We start from the raw sequence: 21,227 nt of genomic DNA on the forward strand, positions 1-21,227 counted from the left end.
CTAGGTTCAGAACACTGGAACTCTTCTGGAAAGCAGGAACTCTTTTCTTACCTAGGCGTGGCTGTGGAAGGAGACACCTAAGCACTACAGGAGGCTATTTAAACCACACCCGATGGATGAATCTTGCTTTGCGTTATTCTGCATCCTCTGCAGCAGAACGCTCATCGTGTCTTCTGCATCTGATCCTGGGCCTAAAGGAAAAAGGCTTACCATCCTGAATCCAGTCTTCAGCAACATCTATAAAGACAAGAAAGAACAGGTTAGCACTACGGTCTTCAGTGACAGCGCATCTCTTACCTGGTCCATCGGCTGTCATCAACGCCTCGCGCAGCATTCCTGCATCTGAAAGACAAAGGCTTACCAACTCTTCGGCGCTGCATCCCGCATCTGTAAGACAAAAGAAGGTGCGTTTAAAGACATTGGGTAACGTTCAATACTCACGTGCCATTACTCCATCCACGCCGAACTCAGTGGGCATTCCGGCATCCTTCAGCAGCTCCGAACTGGTACCTGCAAAATAAAAGGACAGTTAGTGCGCATCGTGAAGCTAGCAACAAGCGCTTACTTACTCGCTTCCAGGCGCTTCTATTCCGCATACAGGTCCATCCTCAACTCACTTCAGCCAGTCAACCGCCATCGCCGGAACCCTGCAAAATAAGAGACAGCATTACAAAAGACTTTTAAAGACATTTGAAATATTCGGAACTCACCGTTCGTGAAGTAAACGACGGACAGCAGTCCTCTGGAGTCAAGAGGCCTGCGCTACCTATCCAGTGAAGAAACTGGTTACAGCACCCTGCCCCGAGGCAGATGGAGAGCTCGGCGTTCACTTACCTAAGGTGAGAGCGTTAACCTTTGGGGTTCTACAGGAGAGGAGAAAAGGAAAGAGATAGGGACACCTCAATAACCCCAGTTCATTAATCCCATATTTTCTATCTGCAGACATCTTACTCTTCGAGTCAGGCATACAGTGCACAGAGGTCCAGCCCAAAGAGCCAACCGGGTGGTGCACATCACTTTTGAAGATACGGTAGTCGCCCAGTCAAGACAGGCGCCTCTGCGAGAATCAGGTGAGCGTTACACTCACTCTCCTCTACTTCGGCTTCAGTTTTGCCGACTGGCTGCCTGGCACACTGTCATGGGTATCAGGCAGGTAGTTGGGGCAAGCTGGGTAGAGACGTGGCAGGCCTGGCATAGGCACACGAAGGACCCATAGCAAATCCCTCCTTTAATTCCTTCCTAGTGTTTGTAGTAACTTCCTGGTTACCACTTCCTGTTGCTAAACAGGAAGTGCATGATGATTCATGAGCTCTCTAGTGTTTGGGTGTGGCTGGCTATATAAGTCACACGCAAGATTCTTCCAGTGCTTTGTGTTGCTTACTGTGAGCTGTATCAGCAACACACTTGCCATGCTTTGGATCATCCTGCTTCTGTTTACCTGCTCCGGAAGAACCTTTGTTCTTACTCCACGCTGCAGCTATCTCCAGTCAAGAGGGGACTTCTACACCAGCATCTGTAAGAACAAGAAGAACTGAGTTAACACGCGCACATCAGTAACGCTGCTCGCGATCTTTCACCCTTCATCACAAAACTGATCAATGACTCTTTCACCACCAGCTCCATCCCCAGCAATCAAACAATCCTGGTTACTTCCTTTACTAAAAAAACCTACTCTTGACCCAGCCATACCTACCAATTACCGACCCATAACGACTGTTCCCTTCTTACTAAAAATCCAAGACAAGGTCGCTTACGTTCAAATACAGAAGCACCTGGAAGAACACCACCTCTTAGGATCCAGACAATCAGGGTTCCGCCCTCAACATGGGACTGAGACTGCACTCATCGACCTGAAAGCTCAGATTGATACACTCGGGGACAAAGGACAAGTTGCCTTGCTCCTCCTCCTTGACCTTTCTGCAGCTTTCGATTTGGTCGACCACTCTGTCCTATGCTCACACCTCCACACAGCAGCACACTTCTCTCCTGAGGCCATCTCATGGATCACCTCATTCCTTAACGGAAGAACTATGAGGGTCTTTTCTCCCACAGCTGCAGCAGACCCCATACCTATCACCTGGGGTATACCACAGGGCTCCTGCATCTCCCCCACACTGTACAACATATTCACCAAGCCCCTTTTCGATGATTTGGATCATCTCGGTATCACCTACACTAATTATGCAGATGATACTCAGATCCTCCTTCCGCTTTCTGGAGATTATGGAAAGGATTTGGCCTTGCTGAATAGGGTGTACATCATCCAGGCATGGATGGCCACTCATGGACTATGCCTGAATGAGAAAACGGAGCTCATCATCTTGGGAACGACGCATAGTCTAAGGAAACTCAGCCCGGCCTACAACTCTTTCATGATAGATGGGAACAACATCAAAGTTGGACAGGAGGTCAAAACATTGGGCTTTTACTTGGATTCTAACCTCTCATTCAAAAGACAACTGAGTTCACTGGCATCCTCATCTGCATATACGTGCAAATTAATCCGCTCAGCTAAATCATTTCTGTCAGACACAAGCTGCCTCACACTCGCTAGAGCCCTTATACTATCCCGACTCGACTACTCTAACACCCTCTACCTGGGAACCTCCAAGGCCACCACTAGCAAGCTACAAACTCTCGAGAACAACGCCCTGAGATCAGCCCTAGGCATCCACAGTAGAGAGTACAACTGAGGACTTAGCCAACAGAACAACTGGCTCTCCACTAGAGATAAAGTTCTCCTAAAAACGGCTTCACTTACCTACAAATCCCTTAACAATGCCGCCCCGATCTACTTGATTAACAGATTCCATAGACAAGCCTCCACGAGACCCCTTAGAACTGCTTACAAAGATTGCCTCTCTGTCCCTAACTACAAACTTGCCACCATAGGAGGTAACAGTTTCCCGTTAAAGGCAGCAAAACTTTGGAACTCTTCGCCTCCCAACCTCAGAGTAGACATGCCCTATCTGAATTTCCGCTCTAAGGTAATCTCATGGCTGAAACTGAAGGACATCCAAGATAGGTAAGTGCCAAGGCCATCCTTCATGCGATCCGCACACTGTGTAACCTCGTGTGCCACTTTTAATTTGTATATATTGTTTGCTTTCCTCTGCTGCTCTGTACATGCTCCCTATGCCAATTTGTATATTCTAAACTTGTAACCAAGCTTCGCATATTCTTGTAAATGCTGCGCCCTGATACCCTTGGGTATAATTGCGCATTATAAATAATAAAACAAACAAAACAATACTCACCGAATCTCCCGCGACGCTGCAATCCAGGTCAGTTGTACGAGCTCACAAACCCCTGCAAAAGAAAGACATTCATAACGCGGACACTTATTTCACTGCGCTCGCGGTGCATACTTACCAAAAGCATCCGTGTATACTTACCCAGCCACCAAGCCTCCCGAAGCGCTAAACCCGGACTCGAGGCGCTAATACCACAATTTCTCCTGAAAGGGAAAGGGATTGAAGGCGCTGCGCAAACCTACCAGCAGCTAGCTTCTACACGCAGCGCTACTCACCCACAAATCCTGGCAAACAAAGACAATACGGACAATTTTGGACACTCAACATTCTCCGCACAACGTTACCTTGTGGGAAGGACTTTCTAGCCAGTGAAGAAATTGGCACCTTGAACCCTTGGCCTCGCTGTGAAGGCATAAAACAGCGTTTGGCATCTGAACTCAGCCTATAGACATTGGCACCAATCACATGAGTGAATCGCGCCCCTGCGAATGCAGGATGGAGTGCACACCCTAATAAAGATCAAGGTAAGCCCATAGGGGGACATCACAGCACACAGTAAAGAGGGGAAGGGCCCAGGGGAATCAGGTGAATTCAGGTCTGAGTGTACACCTTGTATTTGACAGGTATTCCTCCAGGTGAAATAGGGGAAGTGAAGACTCAGGGTCAAGGGAGGCTCGTCCATTGTTTCTGCAGAGACAAAGGTGACACCTTCAGAGCCTCACAGGTCCCAAGCTTCCATGCCAGTCTCCTGCACGTGCCCCCGTGCCTTGCACTTGCCGAAGCACTACTGCACTTTGGTTACGACCCATGAGAGTTTAGTTTATTTGCTTATATCTCTTTGCACTTAAACCATGCTCTGACAGGACTGGGCGCACGTGGTCCCGATTAGCCCCACGCCCCTCCAATGCACTTCCTGTTTTTTGTTCACCTGCATAATCTGAATGCACCATGGCTAGTAAGATGGTTTGTCTCGTGTTCCCTAGGTCTTCCCCTGCCTGGTTGCGCTTTGAAACACTTTTATATAAGCGCATGAAACACTTTTATATAAGCGCATAATAAATAATCAATAATTTGCAATGCTCCTGCAATTGTTTAAAAGCAGGACACATTTTAACAAGATCTAAATGTGAACGCCTACTTACCAAGTGCAGACAATCATGCTCTCTAATGCACCATAACAATTTTTGGAAGACCACCTTCCTAAAACTACCTATTCCCTCAGAGATGCCAAGGACACGTCTCTGCATTCCATGGAGAAATTCTGAAGCGACATGCAAGCACCATGCGACATGAATACTTTCAAAGCACCCCATATGGTGGAATAGTACGCCAGAGGATAAGGCACTCCTGCTAACATCATAAGCCCCTTTTCATTACTTGCACTCTTAAGGAATTTAAAGCTAGCAGTAATCCAATTGAAACCGATTCCAGTAATAACAATCCAATCAATCCTCTTGAATATCTAGGCCACAGATAAACAGTCAACATTTGGGAAAATCTTTTGTTTTAAGCTTTTTTGTAGGTTTCCATGGGTTCAATGAAATATCGAATCCCAGGTATTTGAAGTCATCCACCACCTCCACAGCCTGTCCCCAAAGATCCCACTTCTATTTCTTAGGTTTGCACCCGTTTGCAAGTATAACCAACACCTTTGCTTCCCCACAATCTAAAATGAAGGCTCTCTTGTGCAGATTTATGCACTGCGTCAAGGCTCTGCTGGATCCCACTATGGCTTGCATCTAGTAGATCAGGTTGTCTGCATAAGCCAGCCACCTGACCCTCATTTATCTAAGTCTAGGAGGAAATGTTAAGCCCCTTCCATCGTAGCAGGGAAATCAAAAAGTTAATGGTTAAATAAACAAAATGCACCCTTGTTTTACTCATCTGACTAACCAGATCTTTTTTGACAACAGGCCCTCACCACATTCTCTGAAATCCTGATCCCATTTGCCTCATGTAGCATAACCAAATTTAGCAAGCCTGCAGGGATGTTTAGAGACTGGAATTTCCTCAAGCGCCTCCCCTAAAAGCAGACGAAGTCCAGAAAAATCAATGTAAGGAGTACACTTATTTTACTTACAATCTTCTTCTATTAAACATTTTAGTCTAAACCCGCCCACTTTGGTGCCGTCCCCTTTCCTAAGCTCAGTTTGGTAAAAACTCTGCATGCAATTATTTTCAGCCCATACCTAGAGACGTTGCAGGATACAGACAGCAAAGAGCTTCCCTACGATGTCGAGCAAAGAAATGGGCCTGTAGACCTTTATATCTGCCTTAGGACCTTTTTTTTTATAAATGGGGACAAGAATACATTGCTGCCATGAGTCAGGGATACTGTGAAGGCAATTTTTAAATATTACAGCCAACTTTCAGGTTTGCTCTTTATGATTCAAGGTGACAGACCGTCCAGGCTCGCCACCCTTCAATTCTTAATCTGCTTGATTGCAAAGCTAATCTCATCAAGCGGTAAGGACTTTATTTCGCTGTCCCAAAGCCACAGTCAGCTCTGGTCCTTAGCACCGTAAAGCACCCCCCTCTGAATTTCATTGTGTAAAATTCCACCCATTTCTTTTACTCAATTGCAACTAATATGTGCATCTTTAACTCCCCCATCTGACAGATTTCCAGAACTGCTTCTGATCCTTCCTGAGCCAGGGTCCTTAACATTTCCCTATTAGCTGAATTTCGAATTAATGGGCGATTAGCCAGTTTTTATAGGGTTGCCCAATTGCTTTTGATGTTCCACATAACCATCCATCCTTACTGAGACTGAGTCAAACAATCAAGGCTCGCTCTTAAGGTTTTCCTTTTGAGATTAATGGATTGAAACTGGCGTACTTCCTAACTGCCTCACTTCTAGAGCACCTCACTACCCCTTTTGGTTTATTAAGTGAGACCATTTTCCTACATATTGCCTGGGAAAAGTTGCCCAGAAACGTCAGTTTCCTATACATTTCACAGCCAGGATTGTCGACGGCTGTTTATAACGCCACATTCAATCTCTGTGCATTATAGTCAGATAATTTATGCAATTACTCCAATTGTTCAACTTGAGAGTCCCCTCGAGGAATTCACAGCGAAACCTGTCCGACACCCAGCTTCACCATTAGTTAATTATGATCACTAGCCCCCGGATCTCTGGTGGTCAATTCTCAAATCTTTACCCAGAGCGGCTAGACAAAAATATACAGTCGAGGGTATGTCTAGAATGACCATTGGACCAAGTCCATGTCCCAGGTAAATCGACGCTCATTTTCACGTTTAACATTAGCATGTCCCATGATGAAAAGAAATCGGCCCATAACTGTATATTAGTAGCCTTTTGTGGTTCAAATGGTATATGTTCCTTCATTTTCAATGAACAAGCATTATCCCATGTTGTGTCATGTGAGCGATACATCAGGCTTTAAAGTCGGCAACCACCATCATTAGCACATTACCCTTGAATTCTTCCAGTATGAAGTTTCTATTCTCTTCTGGATGATGCAAGAGCACCTTCAGCGGGTTATAGATGTTAATTATCAGAAGAGAACTGCTTATGCCTGCGAGTAATGTGTGGAGTGTCCACTCTTAAGCACGTGATTTTTGTCCAAAGGTCTTTTACAGTACATTCCATTGATATAAATTACATTTTCTTTTGCAAACGTCTAAACGTGCTAAATTTGGTGTTTTTTACACTGGTGCAATTTGCTCACTCTACTCTTAGGCTGTTTTTCAGTGCAGAGTAGTATACAGTAGCAGCATGGGTATCGGACACCTAGTATTCAAGAGATCTATAAAAGAAATTTGCATAATGAAACAAAATGTAAACATTTTACAGCATCAGTGATTGTCCCGAAAATATGGCACAATAACACCTCGAGGATGGGTGTTGGAAATCCAAATTTAACACAATTCTGATTCACATCCAAGGATTGAGAGGCTCCCCTAAAACGAATGTTTTTAAGGACTGGTGTCCGAGCCCAGGCTTGACTGTTTACCAACACTGACGCTAACACTGAAATTGACTACATCACAAAGAAAAGGTTATTCCTGGGAAAAGCCCTCATCCTCCAGTGCTGGAATCCACCCACTCAAAATCTCGGCCTGTTGAGGTTACCGACGATGACTCAGATAGGCTTTTTATAATTCCAGTGTGAAGAAATCACCACCAGCAGCATGGGGTAATGGCAAGGCAATCCCCGAGCCGATCTATGACTCATCACTGGAGCCACTCAGTACAAATATGGAGGCCAGGCCAGATTAGTCACTGTAATGATTTTTCATAGAGGAGCTCGCCCGTCCCCCCTCCCGTAAGGAATAATGAGAGCAGTGTATGTGCGATCGTGACTCACCTTTCTAGCATGCCAGGCAGCACCAATCGTGTCATCTGAAGAAAAAAGAAAATACTAAATATTAGCAAAGCAAAACAGTCTTGAATTCGGCACAGAGAACTCAAATAAACACTAGCTAAAGGCAACCCATCCCCAAATCTCACATCACGAAGGATCAAACCAACAGTCTTGCACCCAACGTTGCTAAGTCTCCATCTTTAGCCACATAAGAAGGAAAACGTGATCTAATCAGTCACTAAATGTCTTGTTTTAAGCTACCCACTCTCATAACTTGTATTGCAGGTCGAGAATAAATACAATTCCACGATTTACAATAATATTACAACGCTAGCATTTCAGTACCAAAATGAATCTCCATGTAGGTTCAGTAAAGGGTATGAGCAATATGTGATGAATGGCCATCTGACCAGCTATATTCCCAACCAGTTATTGAAGGACGTCTGCAAGAAGTAACATACGCCATGGCATGCTTTTTGAGATAAATGTTTACACAAAGAAAGGTTTGATGTGTTAATCCAGTTTTTAAAATCAAGCAAAATCCAAGTTTTAAAACCTTTAGTTTGAACCAAATTAAAATATTTTGCTTAGAGGGTACAATGCGTTTTCTTTAGTAGTTTCACAGACTTCTCCATCAGAGGATAGTCACAGTTAAAGGAAGCTTAACATTCTCACTTGGAAAAGGAATTTAAAAAAAAGAAAATCTTCACTTTATTTGGATTTAATTGGATGCAGGAAGAGAATGCATTTAATGCAAGTCATCTTATTGGCTAAGCAATACATCGGACACACCCAAGGGTATACAAATGTGCATTAATTCTTAAAGAGGGACCCAGTAGGTTCGAAAACGCCATTCATGTTCTGGTAGAACAAACTTGACATGTAAGATTTAAAATCACAATTTAAAATTATAATGTGTTTTGCGTTTACAGTAATTCACAGTCTAATAGTGTAAATAGGATTGCCTAAGATTACATTGTTTCAATCAAACCTCAGTTTCCAAATAAAATGTTTCTTCTGAATCTCCCTAGCAGGCCCACCTATACAATTATCTGCAGTGATCACAGCACCCAATTAGGCTTAGTTCCGACTTTGCACCACAACACAAACTAAAGCATTACGTGAGAGGTAATTACATACTTTGTGCCGCCTCCAAGCATTGTCCAAGGATACAGCGACTAAAAAAACAGTTACTGGCTTGCATACAACGATACTTCATAATACATGTTTGAATGATGCAATATGCAACGTTCTTTCTCTCCGAGTGACTATTGCTCGATAACCGATCGATATTACATGTCTTCACTCATTAATGTCTCCCAACGGCAGTGTCCAACAGCTGTTGGTGAGATGTAGCACCAGCGGTTTATCTACATATCCTAGTTTTACTCTAGAGCTGCTGGTCCGGTTGTCTTGAGTTCATGGGTCAGTTGACCACAGTGCACAGATCCTAGAGCTATTTTCAAACTTACAAGTACTGAGCTTCCACATTATTCTGTTTGTGGTATTTTAAAGGCCACTTTTCAGTGCCATCACCAATAGGGCTTGCAGTGTGTGCCCACCTTGTGTGAAATGGTGACCCAGGTTGTTAGTTTTGAGGTTTGAGATGGTTTGTAGGTTCATTCTTTCATGTAGTATCTAGCTGGTCTCAACTACACTGGATGAGTTGAAGATTGGACAATTCACACGTTATGTCCCTTGGATTTGTATAGTTCGGTTCTTTGGAGTTGGTTACTGCAGATTTGGTGGCAGGTTTTGCATCTCCTAACATTGCATGGACATATTCCAATGCTTTTTTGTTCTTGATCTAGTGGAAACACGCTTTTGCACTGTGACCGTGCTACATTTCTAAGTTGCCCGTATGCAATAAAGGGTGTGTCCTTAAAATGTCTTTCATTTTATCATCCCTTGCGAATATTGTTTGTAGGTACACAGCAATTCTGTTCAGTTGTGGTAATGCTGAGTGAAAAGTGACCAACAAGGGCGTTAATGATGTAGTTCACCCACCTTTGTATTGTAGCAGGTTGCCTTTGAGCATTTCCAATTCACAATCAAATTCCCTTCCAATTGGTCTGGCTGAATTTCTCTTTTTTTCAAGTAATCATTTAATTGAGCTTCATCAACAAGTGTAGTTGAACATGAAATGCCAAAAACAAACAATAACAAGAGTCAAACCAAAAATCGAGGGGATTGCATGTAAAGACAACAAGGGCCATAAATACAGTTCGTCAGTTCGTCAGCATAAAGGCAGTGTTACGAGCAAGGGCAGCAGTGCAGGCTTTAATAGAGGCGTGAGGACACAACAGGCTGCAGTGGGCCCCGGTCTGCATCAGGCTTATTATGGAGGTGGGAGTTTGCAGTAGTTGTGGCTCTGGAGTTACCCTCCTGGTTATTTTGTGTGAGCCCACAGAGAGTCAGGGGTTGGTGTACCACTCCCGGGAATTGCAGAAAGAGGGCCCATATGCTGTCAAATCTACTCACATTTCCCCCTCGAGCAGTGGTTATTGTATCAGCAGCTACCGTGTCCCAGCATTTTGCCCACCACATGGGCAGTGCTGAGCCTTCGGGCTTCTTCCATAACTGTGCTATGGTGATCTTGGCTGCTGTGAGAAGATGTGTACATAGGTCCGCAAGGCGTCCAGATAGCGGGAATGCCCCTTCGCCTGTGTCCCCCAACAGGACTATCCCCAGGTCCCATGGGAGTGTCAGCCTGTGATTAGTGAAATCTGTTCCGGTACCTGCCGGGCAGATTTCGGACAGGACCATAATAAGTGTAGTAGTGAGCCTGTTGCCGCGCAACCCCTCCAGCATTGAGGTGAGATTGCTGGGTTGCATTTGTTGAGAATTTCTGGGGTTAAGTACCACCGGTAGCAGATTTTTACTGCACCCTCCTTGTTCGTGATGCACTTCAAACTCTTATGCATTCGGGACCAAATCCGCCCCTAAGCCTCCAGTTCTAGCTCTCGCCCCAGGTCCTTCTCCCATTTGAGCATATCATTTTCTTTTTTGCCGGGGTCGGATTTGTTGAATAGTCTGTAGAGGGTAGCGATTTTCCTTTTGGGGGCTGCTGATGTCAAGGTGCGCTCTAACGCGGTTAGTTCCCTGTGACATCCAGTGCCCGAGTTGCGCATATCGGAATCTTTCGGCCTCTGATCTTAAATTTCGTTTTGCACTCTTCAAATGTTAACGGGTTACCACCAGTGAAAAGGTTTGCTATTTGGCTTAGTCCCCCTTTCCTCCAGTTGTCGAAGCTTCCTGGGGATGTCCCGGAGGTGAATTCTGGGTTGTTCCAAATTGGGGAGAGAGGACCCAGGGTGCCCTTGCAGCTCCATTCGCAGGCTGCCCTTCTCTAGCATTCCACTGTTTTTGGTGGCTGTTAGTGGGCCTGCGTTCGGAAAATCCCTGGGCTTGGTGATGTGCGGGAGGGCTGAGAGAGGTACCAGGATCCAGGCCTCCTCCTAGTTGTTCCCAGCAGGGCTGTTTGGTAGTAGATTGCCAAGCAAAGGCTTGTGATAGTTGTGCTGCGAGGCAGTATCAGGAGTATTCCCAGACCGCCCGAGCCCGCATGGACTTGTTTAACTATGCGTGGTTTTTTCTTGCCCCATACCTATTTCAGTAGCCCCTTTTGTAAATGTTGGGAGTGTTCTCTTGAGGATCGGGATTGCCAGGGCCAGAGTATGGTAGATTAGTCTTGGGACCAAGTTCATTTTCAGGGCTGTAATTCTTTCTAGTCAAGATACCTCGATTGTGCCAGCGCTCCAAGTCTTTGTGCATCACCCTGAATAATTGTGGAAGGTTGGCCCAGTACACTACCTCCATTTTATTTGCAAGCTGAATCCCCAGGTAGTTAATGTGGGATTTGGCCCAGGGGACAGGATGCCTAGTTGCTAGTGCTTCTGTGTTTCTGCGGTATACACATCTAGGGTGTGGGATTTAGCATAGTTAACCCTAAACCCTGATGCTTTACCGAATGCCTCTATCTCTTGCCACAGGGCCTTCATGGATACATCTACCCGATTTAAGGGGAGCAGGACGTCATCCACACACAGAGGCTTTGTAAGGGCCATCGCCCACTTTCAGGCCGTGTGTGTGTTTTCTCGTATTCTAGATGCAGATGGCTCAATGGAAAGGGGAACTACCAATGGCGAGAGGGGGCATCCCTGGTGCATGCCTCTGGAGATATTAATTTTGGTTTATCTGATGCCGTTTATTCTCAGGGACGTGGTGGGGCTCTGGCAGTTTGCTAGGGTCCATGTCCTAAATCTCAGGCCAAACCCAAAGTGGATTGGTGTCTCGCTTATATACCCCCAATCTAGTAGGTCAAATGCCTTGTGTGCGTCGAGTGAGATGGCCGCTAGTTCTGTCCCTATTCTGTTTCTGTTTTCTATTAGGTTTAAGGTGCGTCTGATGTTGCCCTGTGTGTTGCATCCCGGGATAAACCCTGTTTGGTCTGGGTGAATTAGCTCGGGGAGAAACCTTGCCATTCTAGTTGCTAGAATTTTAGAGAAGATCTTTGCATCATTGTTCATTAATGTTATAGGCCGGTATGAGGCACATTGCTCTGGGTCGTTATCCGGCTTTAGGATTAGCACTGTCAGAGTCTTCCAGAGAATGTTAATGTTAAAGGACATTTGTACCGCGCAATATCACCACCGAAGTGGTCCCCTGGCGCTCTGGCAGCTCTGAAAAAGGGGAAGAGAGGGGGTGGGTTAGTGGGAATAACCTGGAAAAGTGCAAGAGAACAGCGATGTGCTGTTGACAGCCTCAGCACGGTGGGTCCGTTGGCTGGGCTTGGGGTGTTTTGTGGTCTGTAGTCGTCGTGTGCTGTTGTGCAAGTCTATGTGTGGTTTGTTGTTTTGTTGCATTGTTGTGAAGTTTGTGCTGATTGCTGCGTTTTAGGTTTGTGGTTGTGTTTGGTTATAGTTTGAGAGGTGTATGCAGAGGGATGGAATTGTTAGTTGGTTGGTTAGCATTGTTGTCCTTGCAATTGTGGGATTCCATCTAGGTGCGGCACATGCTAACAGTCACATTTCTATCTAGATGCGACGCAAACTAGGTTCAGAATTCTAAGTATGGTGCATGCTGAGAATCATATATGCTAACAGTCACATTTCTGAAATTCCATATGAGTGTGGCATATGCTAACAATCACATTTCTGTCTAGATCTGGCGCAGACTAGGCTTGAGAAATTCCATCTAAGTGTGGCATATGCCCCAAAAGGAGAAATGCGACCTGTCGTTATAAAGGAGTTAAATAGGCTTGCCAGTTGGGGGGGCTAGGATGTGTGCAAATGTTTTATCGAACCAAGCTCTACCACTATCCTACCACTATCTCCTCTATTGTAATCGGGAGCTCCAGGGAGTCTAATTGGGGTAGAGGATCTCTTTCTGAATGGTTCCCAAGTAACATGTTTGCGTCGATTACTCCGTTAGGGCTTTTGCCATTATCTCCACCTAGTCTCTTTCTGTATACCAGGCCCCCCCCCCAGGTCCCACCCCCTCTGGCCCCTTGAGTGTCTGGATGTTATTTCGGGTGTGTAGTTTTTTTTAACTTGCGCACTAGCAGTCGATTTGCTTTGTTGCTGTTGATATAAGAAAATTGTTTGGTGTAGGCTAGTGCACCTGCCGACTTATCGGCTAAGTGCATTTCCAGAATGAATTTTGCTTTCTTAAGCTCTCTCTCGGTTTTAACTGATTGGCATTTTTTGAATGCTTTTTCCTGCTCTGCCACCCTCTCCTCTAGTCTGGCTTGTAGCAATTGCCCCCTTTTTTGTGCCACAGCGTAGTTAATTAGCACCCCTCGTATTAATGGCTTCATTGGGTCCCAGCTTACTGTTTCAAAGCATCTCATTGCAGTGTTTTCCCTAAAGTAGTAGATGAGTGCTTCCGCCAATCCAGTTCTGATTGCTACATCTTGTAGCATCGAATCTTGCAGCTTCCAGTGGCTTGGGGAGAATGGGGGGGTCTGGGGGACTTTACACACTTACATTGGCCACTACTGAGGGGGTGATCTGACAATTCTCTGGGATGAATTTGGATCTCTCCTACACAGGGGAAGAGCATGCTGGACTTCAGGATCAAATCTATTCTAGAGTGTCCTCTGTGTACGTCTGAGAAGAATGTTTAGTCCCGTACACCTTCATTAGCAAGCCTCCAGGTATCTACCACTCCTGTTTCCCTCAGGAATTTAGCCATCCCTAGTGCCCGGGAAGAGACCTCCTTAGTGGGGGCAGCATTTATCGTTATTCGGGTCTGTGACTAGGTTGAAGTAGCCTCCCATCATGAGGTGTCCTTCTGTAAATGCGCTTAAAATTGGGAGAACCTTGCAGAGAAACGGTCTTGTGCAGTGTTCAAGCAATATATGGAAGCTACAGTTAGTGGTTGCTCCATCAGGAGTCCCTTTACCATTATATATCTCCCCATTGGGTCTCGTTTTACTGATATCGGTGCAAGGGGAAACTCTCTGCTAAATAGGTGTGCTATGCCTTTCTCTTTCTCGCCTGCTCTGGCAAAGTAACGCCTGAGTATCAGTGGAAGTGAACCTGCTTCTCGTCCGCCTCCAAGAGGCGAGTTTCCTGCAGGCAGATTATGTCTGCATAGAGCCACGCTAGTCTATGCCCCACCGAATTTTCTTTTCCGTGGGGAGTTGAGTCCCTGCACATTCCTTGCAATCTTACGCAATTCCTTGCCAAGGTCACAGGTTTAAAGATTCACTGCCCCTCCAATGCCCCTGCATGCCCCAGGCTGTGCCCCAGGTTGCCCCTGCCGATTAGTCCGTTTCCTTTCTTAGTGTCAGAGTCAATTCGCTCTTGTCCATCCCCTCGGAACAGTCCCTCCGCGCACCTGAACATGTTTATTTTTTGGATAAATTCTTTTTATTGATTTACAACAAACTCGGACAGGCATTCCCATCCTTTAAACAACAAACATTGCATAAGTAATTAAGGCTGAATAGGTCAGTGGGTCAATCAAAGAGGAAGCAAGGAACCGGTGGACGCAGCATCCAAGCTACGGTGAATGGGTTATTGTTATCGTACAGTGCTCAAGTTTCACCATTGGGATACCCAGTTCTGATGAGTGGGAGTGGGGGGGAGGGAGTTTCCCTGGGCGAGGCGGCGGTGCTTAGGTTCATGTGGTGCACGGGGTGTGGAGCCACTCTTTCAACATGTTAGGAAGAATTCTCTCTTTAGGCTGAATTTCCTAACCTAGTGAGTCCCCCAGCAGCTTTGCTGGATTTCTGGAGTTTGTTTATCCTCCTGCCAAGAGTGAGACTCTTTTTCTCCCACTCTTGGACATGATTTATGGTATTCCTTTGACTGGTAATGTGTTTTATGGGCTACGGGGTCCTTTACTCCATAGGGTCTCATGTGTTTTACTATGTGTGTTACACAGCACCCTCCGTGCAGTAACACAGGGGTGTCATAGTGACTCCCCACCATAGACTCCATACCCTGGGACTGACTACTGTCTCCCAGGGCATCTAAAGTCACTATTGGCTTTACTAGTCCCAAATTATTAACAGAAACCAGTACAAACCATCATATTGTGGATGTACTGGTCGGGGCAATTCGATTGCCCCGGGGTCTGTTAGTCAAGGGGGCATGTCTCCGTCCCCCCTGATAGAGTTTTGGCTGGTGGCAGTGGAAACTACTTTTTATATTCGACCGCAAATATTTCCATATGGGATTTTCCCATTTTTCGAGGCTACCAACTTTAATTATTTAATTGTCATAGCCTCGAACAGATCAACGGTTTATTTAATTAATATTAATTCTCCGGTTGGTATTTTTTGCCAAGACTCGATTCTAAAATGGCGTTTGTGTTCTCTTCTGTGACTCCAACCCAAGTCAAGCCCTTTGTTCCACTTTTTGGCGGGCTTCTCCACAGAAGCCTCCAAAAGTGGTGCCACTCTGGGTACCACAGGGGGTGTGGGAGGGGGTTTAGGCACCCTGGACTGAGTTACCTTGGTAACTCAAGTCGCACTGTTGTGTGATTGGCCAAAGCGGTGAGCCGGCCGGCTCACCACTTAGCATGTTTGATTGACAGCGAGGCTGAATGAATGGGGGTATGCTGCATAAAAGCAGGGCTTTGAGGACTGGAACTTCAGAAGTCGCCACAGGACCTGAGAATCAGACGAGGGAGAAGCTGAGCCGACCTACCACGACGACACCACCGGTGGAGCCCTGCAGAACCGACTCACCACTTCCCGACGACAGAGAAGATCTCCCGGCTGGAGAGGCTTCTTCCCCCGACTGGTGGGCACAACCAGTTTAGCTTTCTTTCTTCGCACCCCAGACCGGTTTGTGGTCGAACTGCCCGTGCCAAGCACCCCGGCGGCCGGATAGCCACTCACCACTGAATCGCGAATCAACGGACCACTCCTTGTACCTGAGAAACTCTGCGGCTGGTTTCTTCCCTGGCAGTGCAACAGACTCCGCTCTTCCCCCACGACGAAATCCTCTCTTCCCCCGGACGTAGCACCGACTTGCATCCGCTGCCAGGAACAAATGCCCCCGCTGGAGTGTTCTCACCACTTTAAGGTACCGTGTCCGCCAGGCCTCCCTTTCTAAAGATTGCAACAAGGTAATAATAACTCCTCAACCTTCTGGACTGAGCTGGCCGCCTGGACCCCTTTCTTTGGTCCAACTCCTTTTTGAACCATTACAAGACTTTTGTGCACTGCAACCGTGTGACCTTGGACACATTTCGTTTCGATCCTCTTAAAGCGGATCCGGCCTACTGACTCTGAATTCACGGTTTTACTTTGCCTTCCTCTCTTGTTATGTTCTTGTAAAAGTGTTGGGATCTGTTTCAATTTGTTCTCTGCTTTTCTCTCCCTTTTTAAAACGAACTATTAGAGTGCCATCTACGTTAAGCACTCACCGCTGTCTGAAAATAAGTGGGGCTTTACTTAAGACTTGTCTAATATTCTTTTAAGGGAGTGTATATCTTTTAGTGACCGTGTTTTTGAATTGCTTACTATTAGTGCCTGTGCGTTTTTCTAGATGTGGTTTTAAATGAATAATTATATCTCTTTTACACCGAGCCCTGGTCAGTGTTTACTTGTTCTATTGTGTGCTCTTGACCTATTGGGAATACTCTGTATACTGCCTAACTCTTCTTGAGGGAAGTCTGACTGCTCAGCCACAGCTACCAAGTGAATCGGTGTGGTACAGACTGCTACCAAGTGGGTTTACTGCCAAAGACCTGTAGTCCTAAATCTTTTGCAGTGGTCCCAGAGGGAACTGCACAGGTTTCTGCCCAACACAACAACAGGTTGAGCCCAGCCCTCAACCTATGGGGCAACCGGCTCAAGCCTGCATACCGACTTTATTAGAGACCACCTGGGCCTCTTGCGAGTATGGAGAAAGCATTATACTTGCAGTTAGCTTAGTTTGTGCTTCCGTAAGCGACCCTCTCCGGTGTTATTCGTAATGGTCTCCATTTCTATACGCCCCCTTCACTCTGAAGTGGGACTGTGGAGATTTTGTTTGGGGTTGGTGCAGTTCCTATGTGGCGAGCAGCTGTCGTTTCGCAGAAGGGAATTTCTGATTTATGCAGAGGCAAGCCATACGACTTCAGCGTTGATTGAGACCATCGCTTGAGGGAGAACCTTCACACACACACTGTCTTCTTTCCTGCTTTTTTGGGTCGGGCCCTTGATTCGGTCTGCAGTCCACCCGGGTCTAGGGGTTGCGGCGTCCCTTCTTTTAGGCTTGTGTGCTGTACTCTGTGTTATGTCTTAATTTTTCCCATCGGGGTTCAGAAGTCCTTCCGTCTCTTCATGTTGCAAATTTGCTATGTTTTACCCTCCAGGGTAAAGTTTTATGCGGTCGGAAACCCCCATCGACACAGCACTTTCTTGTCCCGCAAACACTGTTAATAGTTTTAGGGCTTTTCTGTTCATGGTTTTTACCAGGTCCTGTTAGAGTTATGGATGCATCCCTGAATTGGACACGTGTGGACGACCTCGCTTCTAGCATTATCTCCTCCATTACCCCATAGAAGTGTACTTGTGCCGGTACATCCGGTGGCGCGGAGAGCCCCTTCTCTTGGCCTGGTTCCATGAACTCTGTCGCATTCGAGCAGGGCGCTATCGGGTAGAGTTAGGATAAAACGGAACAGGTCCGGCATGAAGTCACCCAGTTCCGCATCCGAGATTGAGTTTGGAATGCCTCGCAGGCGGCTCTTGTTGCGGCGGGAGTGTTTGTCCGAGTCTTCCTGTTTTGAGTTCTAAAGATACATATCTCGCTTCCAGTGCCAAGATTCTGTCAGCCCCTTCCCAGATTTCGAAGGTGTGTTCACATAGTGTGGTTTAGATCTCCACGGTTCTGCTTTCCATGTCATCTATGCGCATGTCCAGAGCTGTGATCTTCCTCATAACCTCCTGTGTACCCTTCTGGTATTCTCTAGTCATAGCTGTTAGTAAGTCCAGGCGATCAGCCTTTGTTACTGCTTGCGTGGGTAGCGAGTCATTGGATTCTGGGTCACGTCTTTAGGTCAATGCGTCTGCTTTCTCCCCCCCTTTTGGTTTTTTCCACATTGGTAGTCGTCAGAAGTGTGGAAATGTCCATTTGTTTTGCTGTTTTTGCCATTTTTCCCACCCCAGGTGCCATGGGCTGGGTCCTCTTATTGGGCCTGAATCGCTTTAGTGAGGTGTGTAGCAGGGTTCTCCAGCGGATCGTACCAGTGCAGAGCTTTAGACCAGTGCTTTGTTGCTACTGTTGCTTGAATTTATCATGCAGGTTCCTTTTAGCGTGGGCGCGGTTCTTTGCTTACCCGCTTTAATGGTCCTGGCCAATTCTGCTTCCTTTGCTCTTTCCTGGGATGTGCATCTTCCAGACAGGGGTGTGGTGTTGGCCCCTGTGATGTTAAGTATGGGTGGTGTGCTGCTCTTCGATCCTGCTGAGTGAGTGATGTTCTGCTAATGTTATTTCTGCAGTGCCTTATATGCTTTCTTCATTCCCCAACCCTGTTCTCCGGTTACCTTCTGTGTGCTTCAGAGGGGCTGGCTTGTTTGACTGTGGGCACTCGTAGCCTGTCTCAGTGGCTCCCCTTGCATGGTTAGGGGGGGAAGTAGGGCTAGGAGAGGGATGTATTCCCCCACCCCTGTTACCTCTCCCAGCTTAATTGGGGGTGGGAGGGAGGAGCAGGTTTCATGTGTGACTTTCTTCAGGGGCACCACTGCTTCCAGGGGGTGCCACAGAGGCCAATATATGAGTGCCTCAGAGTTCGTCAGTGATAACACTTCGGATCCATGACAGTCTTTAGGGGTGTGCAGCAACTTTGGCCAGTGGGGCCCTAGGTGGAATCAGAGACCCCCTAGGTGAATGGGTCAGTGCCTGGTCGCAAGCTCCCTGCTGTTCGACCCATTTCATTCCCTCAGCGCAGGACACCGGGCCAGGGGGGTGGGGCTGGGGGGGAAGCACATCTGCCAGTGCAGAGATCCTACATTGCCAGGAGGTAGCCTCCACGGACACTTCCAGATAGGGAGGCTCAGCACCACCCGTGCTATTTCAGTGTCGGCTGGAGGGAGGGCCCCGGGCCAGCAGATGCAAATTGGCATCTCGGGCAACACACCGCCCCCCCCCCCCCCCCCAAGCGCTACATCAGTCCTCACCTGCTGCGTTGTCTCCTTAAGTCCGGTGTGCCACCGTTGCTGCTGAGGCTGGGTGGGATGCGTGTACCACCGTCTGTGGGGTGACCCATGGCTGGTTGTCATTCATTGGATGGCGTGTTTGTCTGGACTCCACACCCTTGTGGCGCGCTGGGCAGGTACCGCTTTACCGCTTCCTAATTATCTTCATGACATGGGGGCCATGTCATCCCTTTGAAGCTTCTCGTCATGCTGGCTCGTCCCCTCCAGCGGCGCGATGGAGGTCGCATCCACATGCGTAGGCCTGCTGTCGGTGGGCAGGTCGGGCTACCTTAGACAACCCATTGCTGGCTGCTCCTATTCCGAGTCTCCAGAGCTTCGGTCCTGGTCATTATTTTGTGCGCCACGTCGGGTGTGCAGCTGCCGCAGTCCGCTGCTTCGTTCACCTTAGTGGGGCTACTGCAGCTAGCAACACTTTGTACACTTGCTCTACAAACTACAGGCTTTCACATCACTCATTTACACCAAAAATCGGACGTCAGGCCAGGAGCTCTCGCCGTCAAGCCAGGCCCCCTGAATTACCCTTTTAAAATGTAGAGTGTGGCGAGTTGATCATCCCTCTTCTTCCTGTTGGAAGATACATTAACGGATGGCCTGACTGTAGCAAATAGATTATTTTGTGTGGTTACATGTCTTTACCTCGAAAAATATACATCAAGGGCATGTTTTACTGTTTTTTTTTCCACCAAATTAACATACATAAAGTGAAAAGAATGTATATACCGAAACACTTACCGTAAAGAGTTTCGGTATCTAAACACTTCATTTTTTTAATGTGAAATTGGTAAATGCAGTTTATTTAAAAAACAATCGTCAAAACATGCATAACGTTAGAGGGAGCTGTCTAGTGCTGAACTAGATTGCATACAGTAACAATGTAATTCAGCACTGGACAGCTCGCTCTGACTTGAGTAGTGTCAGCGAGTCATTTCAACACTGGACAGCCGCCAATGACTCCATACAGTCATCAATGAATTTCAGCAGTGGACAGCGCCAGAGCCGCCCCCCCCACGTCAACCTGTATACGGAAAGCATTTTTTAAACCCCCAATTCAAACCCTTATAAACAGCCCAAACATTACCTTACTCCACCCAAAAATACATTTACATTTAATGTTAATACAGTAAAAAACTGTACACAAGTTACAATGGGTGTTAAAAACTTCAATGAAAATATATTATTAAATAAATGTTTTAGGTAAAAGCTCTCTAAGAAAATTAATTTGGTGAAAAGACTGTATACCATTTTGTGTGACTTGAATGGACATGACCTGTGTAGGTATTTGTCCCTGTCCATAGGTTTATAGCTTTATGAGAGTTGCAATCACTGAGGGGTATTTTATGCATAGGGGTGCCAGAGAGCTCCAGACAAACCTTTGATTAAAAACACTGATGTTTGGTTGCGATAATGATATTTTAAGCATGCCTATGTATATCTTTAGAGCCTAAAGATATCTTTAGACGGTGTAATACAAAACACCACCTCCTGCTTTTAAATTTTGTTTAAATCTTTCTTTTTAAGCTCTACAATAACATACTTTTTTTAACCTTCTAGGTTCTACTCCACAGTATCTCTGCGCCCCTGCTAATAACAGATTCATTACTCTGCAGATAAGGCAGGCATAAACTATTTTCTGCTTGTTTTGTGTCATTAATTTCACACTGACTACCATCAGATGGAGACCATTAAGGGAATTCGAAATTAAAAGCATTGTACCATCACAGAAAATTATTTTCAGTAAGGCATTAAAAGGTATCAAAACATGGATTGTGTGTGAATCTAGAGGTTTCTAGCAACGTTGCAATGCTGATAGTGGGTCGGTATGACTGCTCTCAACTGACACAGCTCTGCCTCACAGTCTACTTGTCAACACATATCGAAGAAGGCCATTAGGCCAGAAATGCCCCTTTGATTTTCTTTTTGCCGACTTCAGTAGGCCCCCTGACATTTTGGTATCCAGACTTCTGTTTTTGCTGATGGGGAGAC

The 21,227-nt window shown here is 46.3% G+C and overlaps 1 protein-coding gene across 1 annotated transcript in view; it reads right to left on the minus strand.

Annotated features, from left to right (window-relative positions):
- Window positions 1–21,227, minus strand: part of HSD17B12 (hydroxysteroid 17-beta dehydrogenase 12) — a 1,764,331-nt gene that overhangs the window by 784,040 nt on the left and 959,064 nt on the right. Inside the window, exon 7 of the mRNA XM_069623326.1 lies at window positions 7,589–7,623. Coding sequence (XP_069479427.1) covers window positions 7,589–7,623 — 35 coding nt within the window. The remainder of the gene's footprint in view (window positions 1–7,588; window positions 7,624–21,227) is intronic.

Source organism: Ambystoma mexicanum, chromosome 11 (assembly GCF_040938575.1).
Source record: "Ambystoma mexicanum isolate Mex_15411 chromosome 11, UKY_AmexF1_1, whole genome shotgun sequence".
Classification (NCBI taxonomy): Eukaryota; Metazoa; Chordata; class Amphibia; order Caudata; family Ambystomatidae; genus Ambystoma; species Ambystoma mexicanum.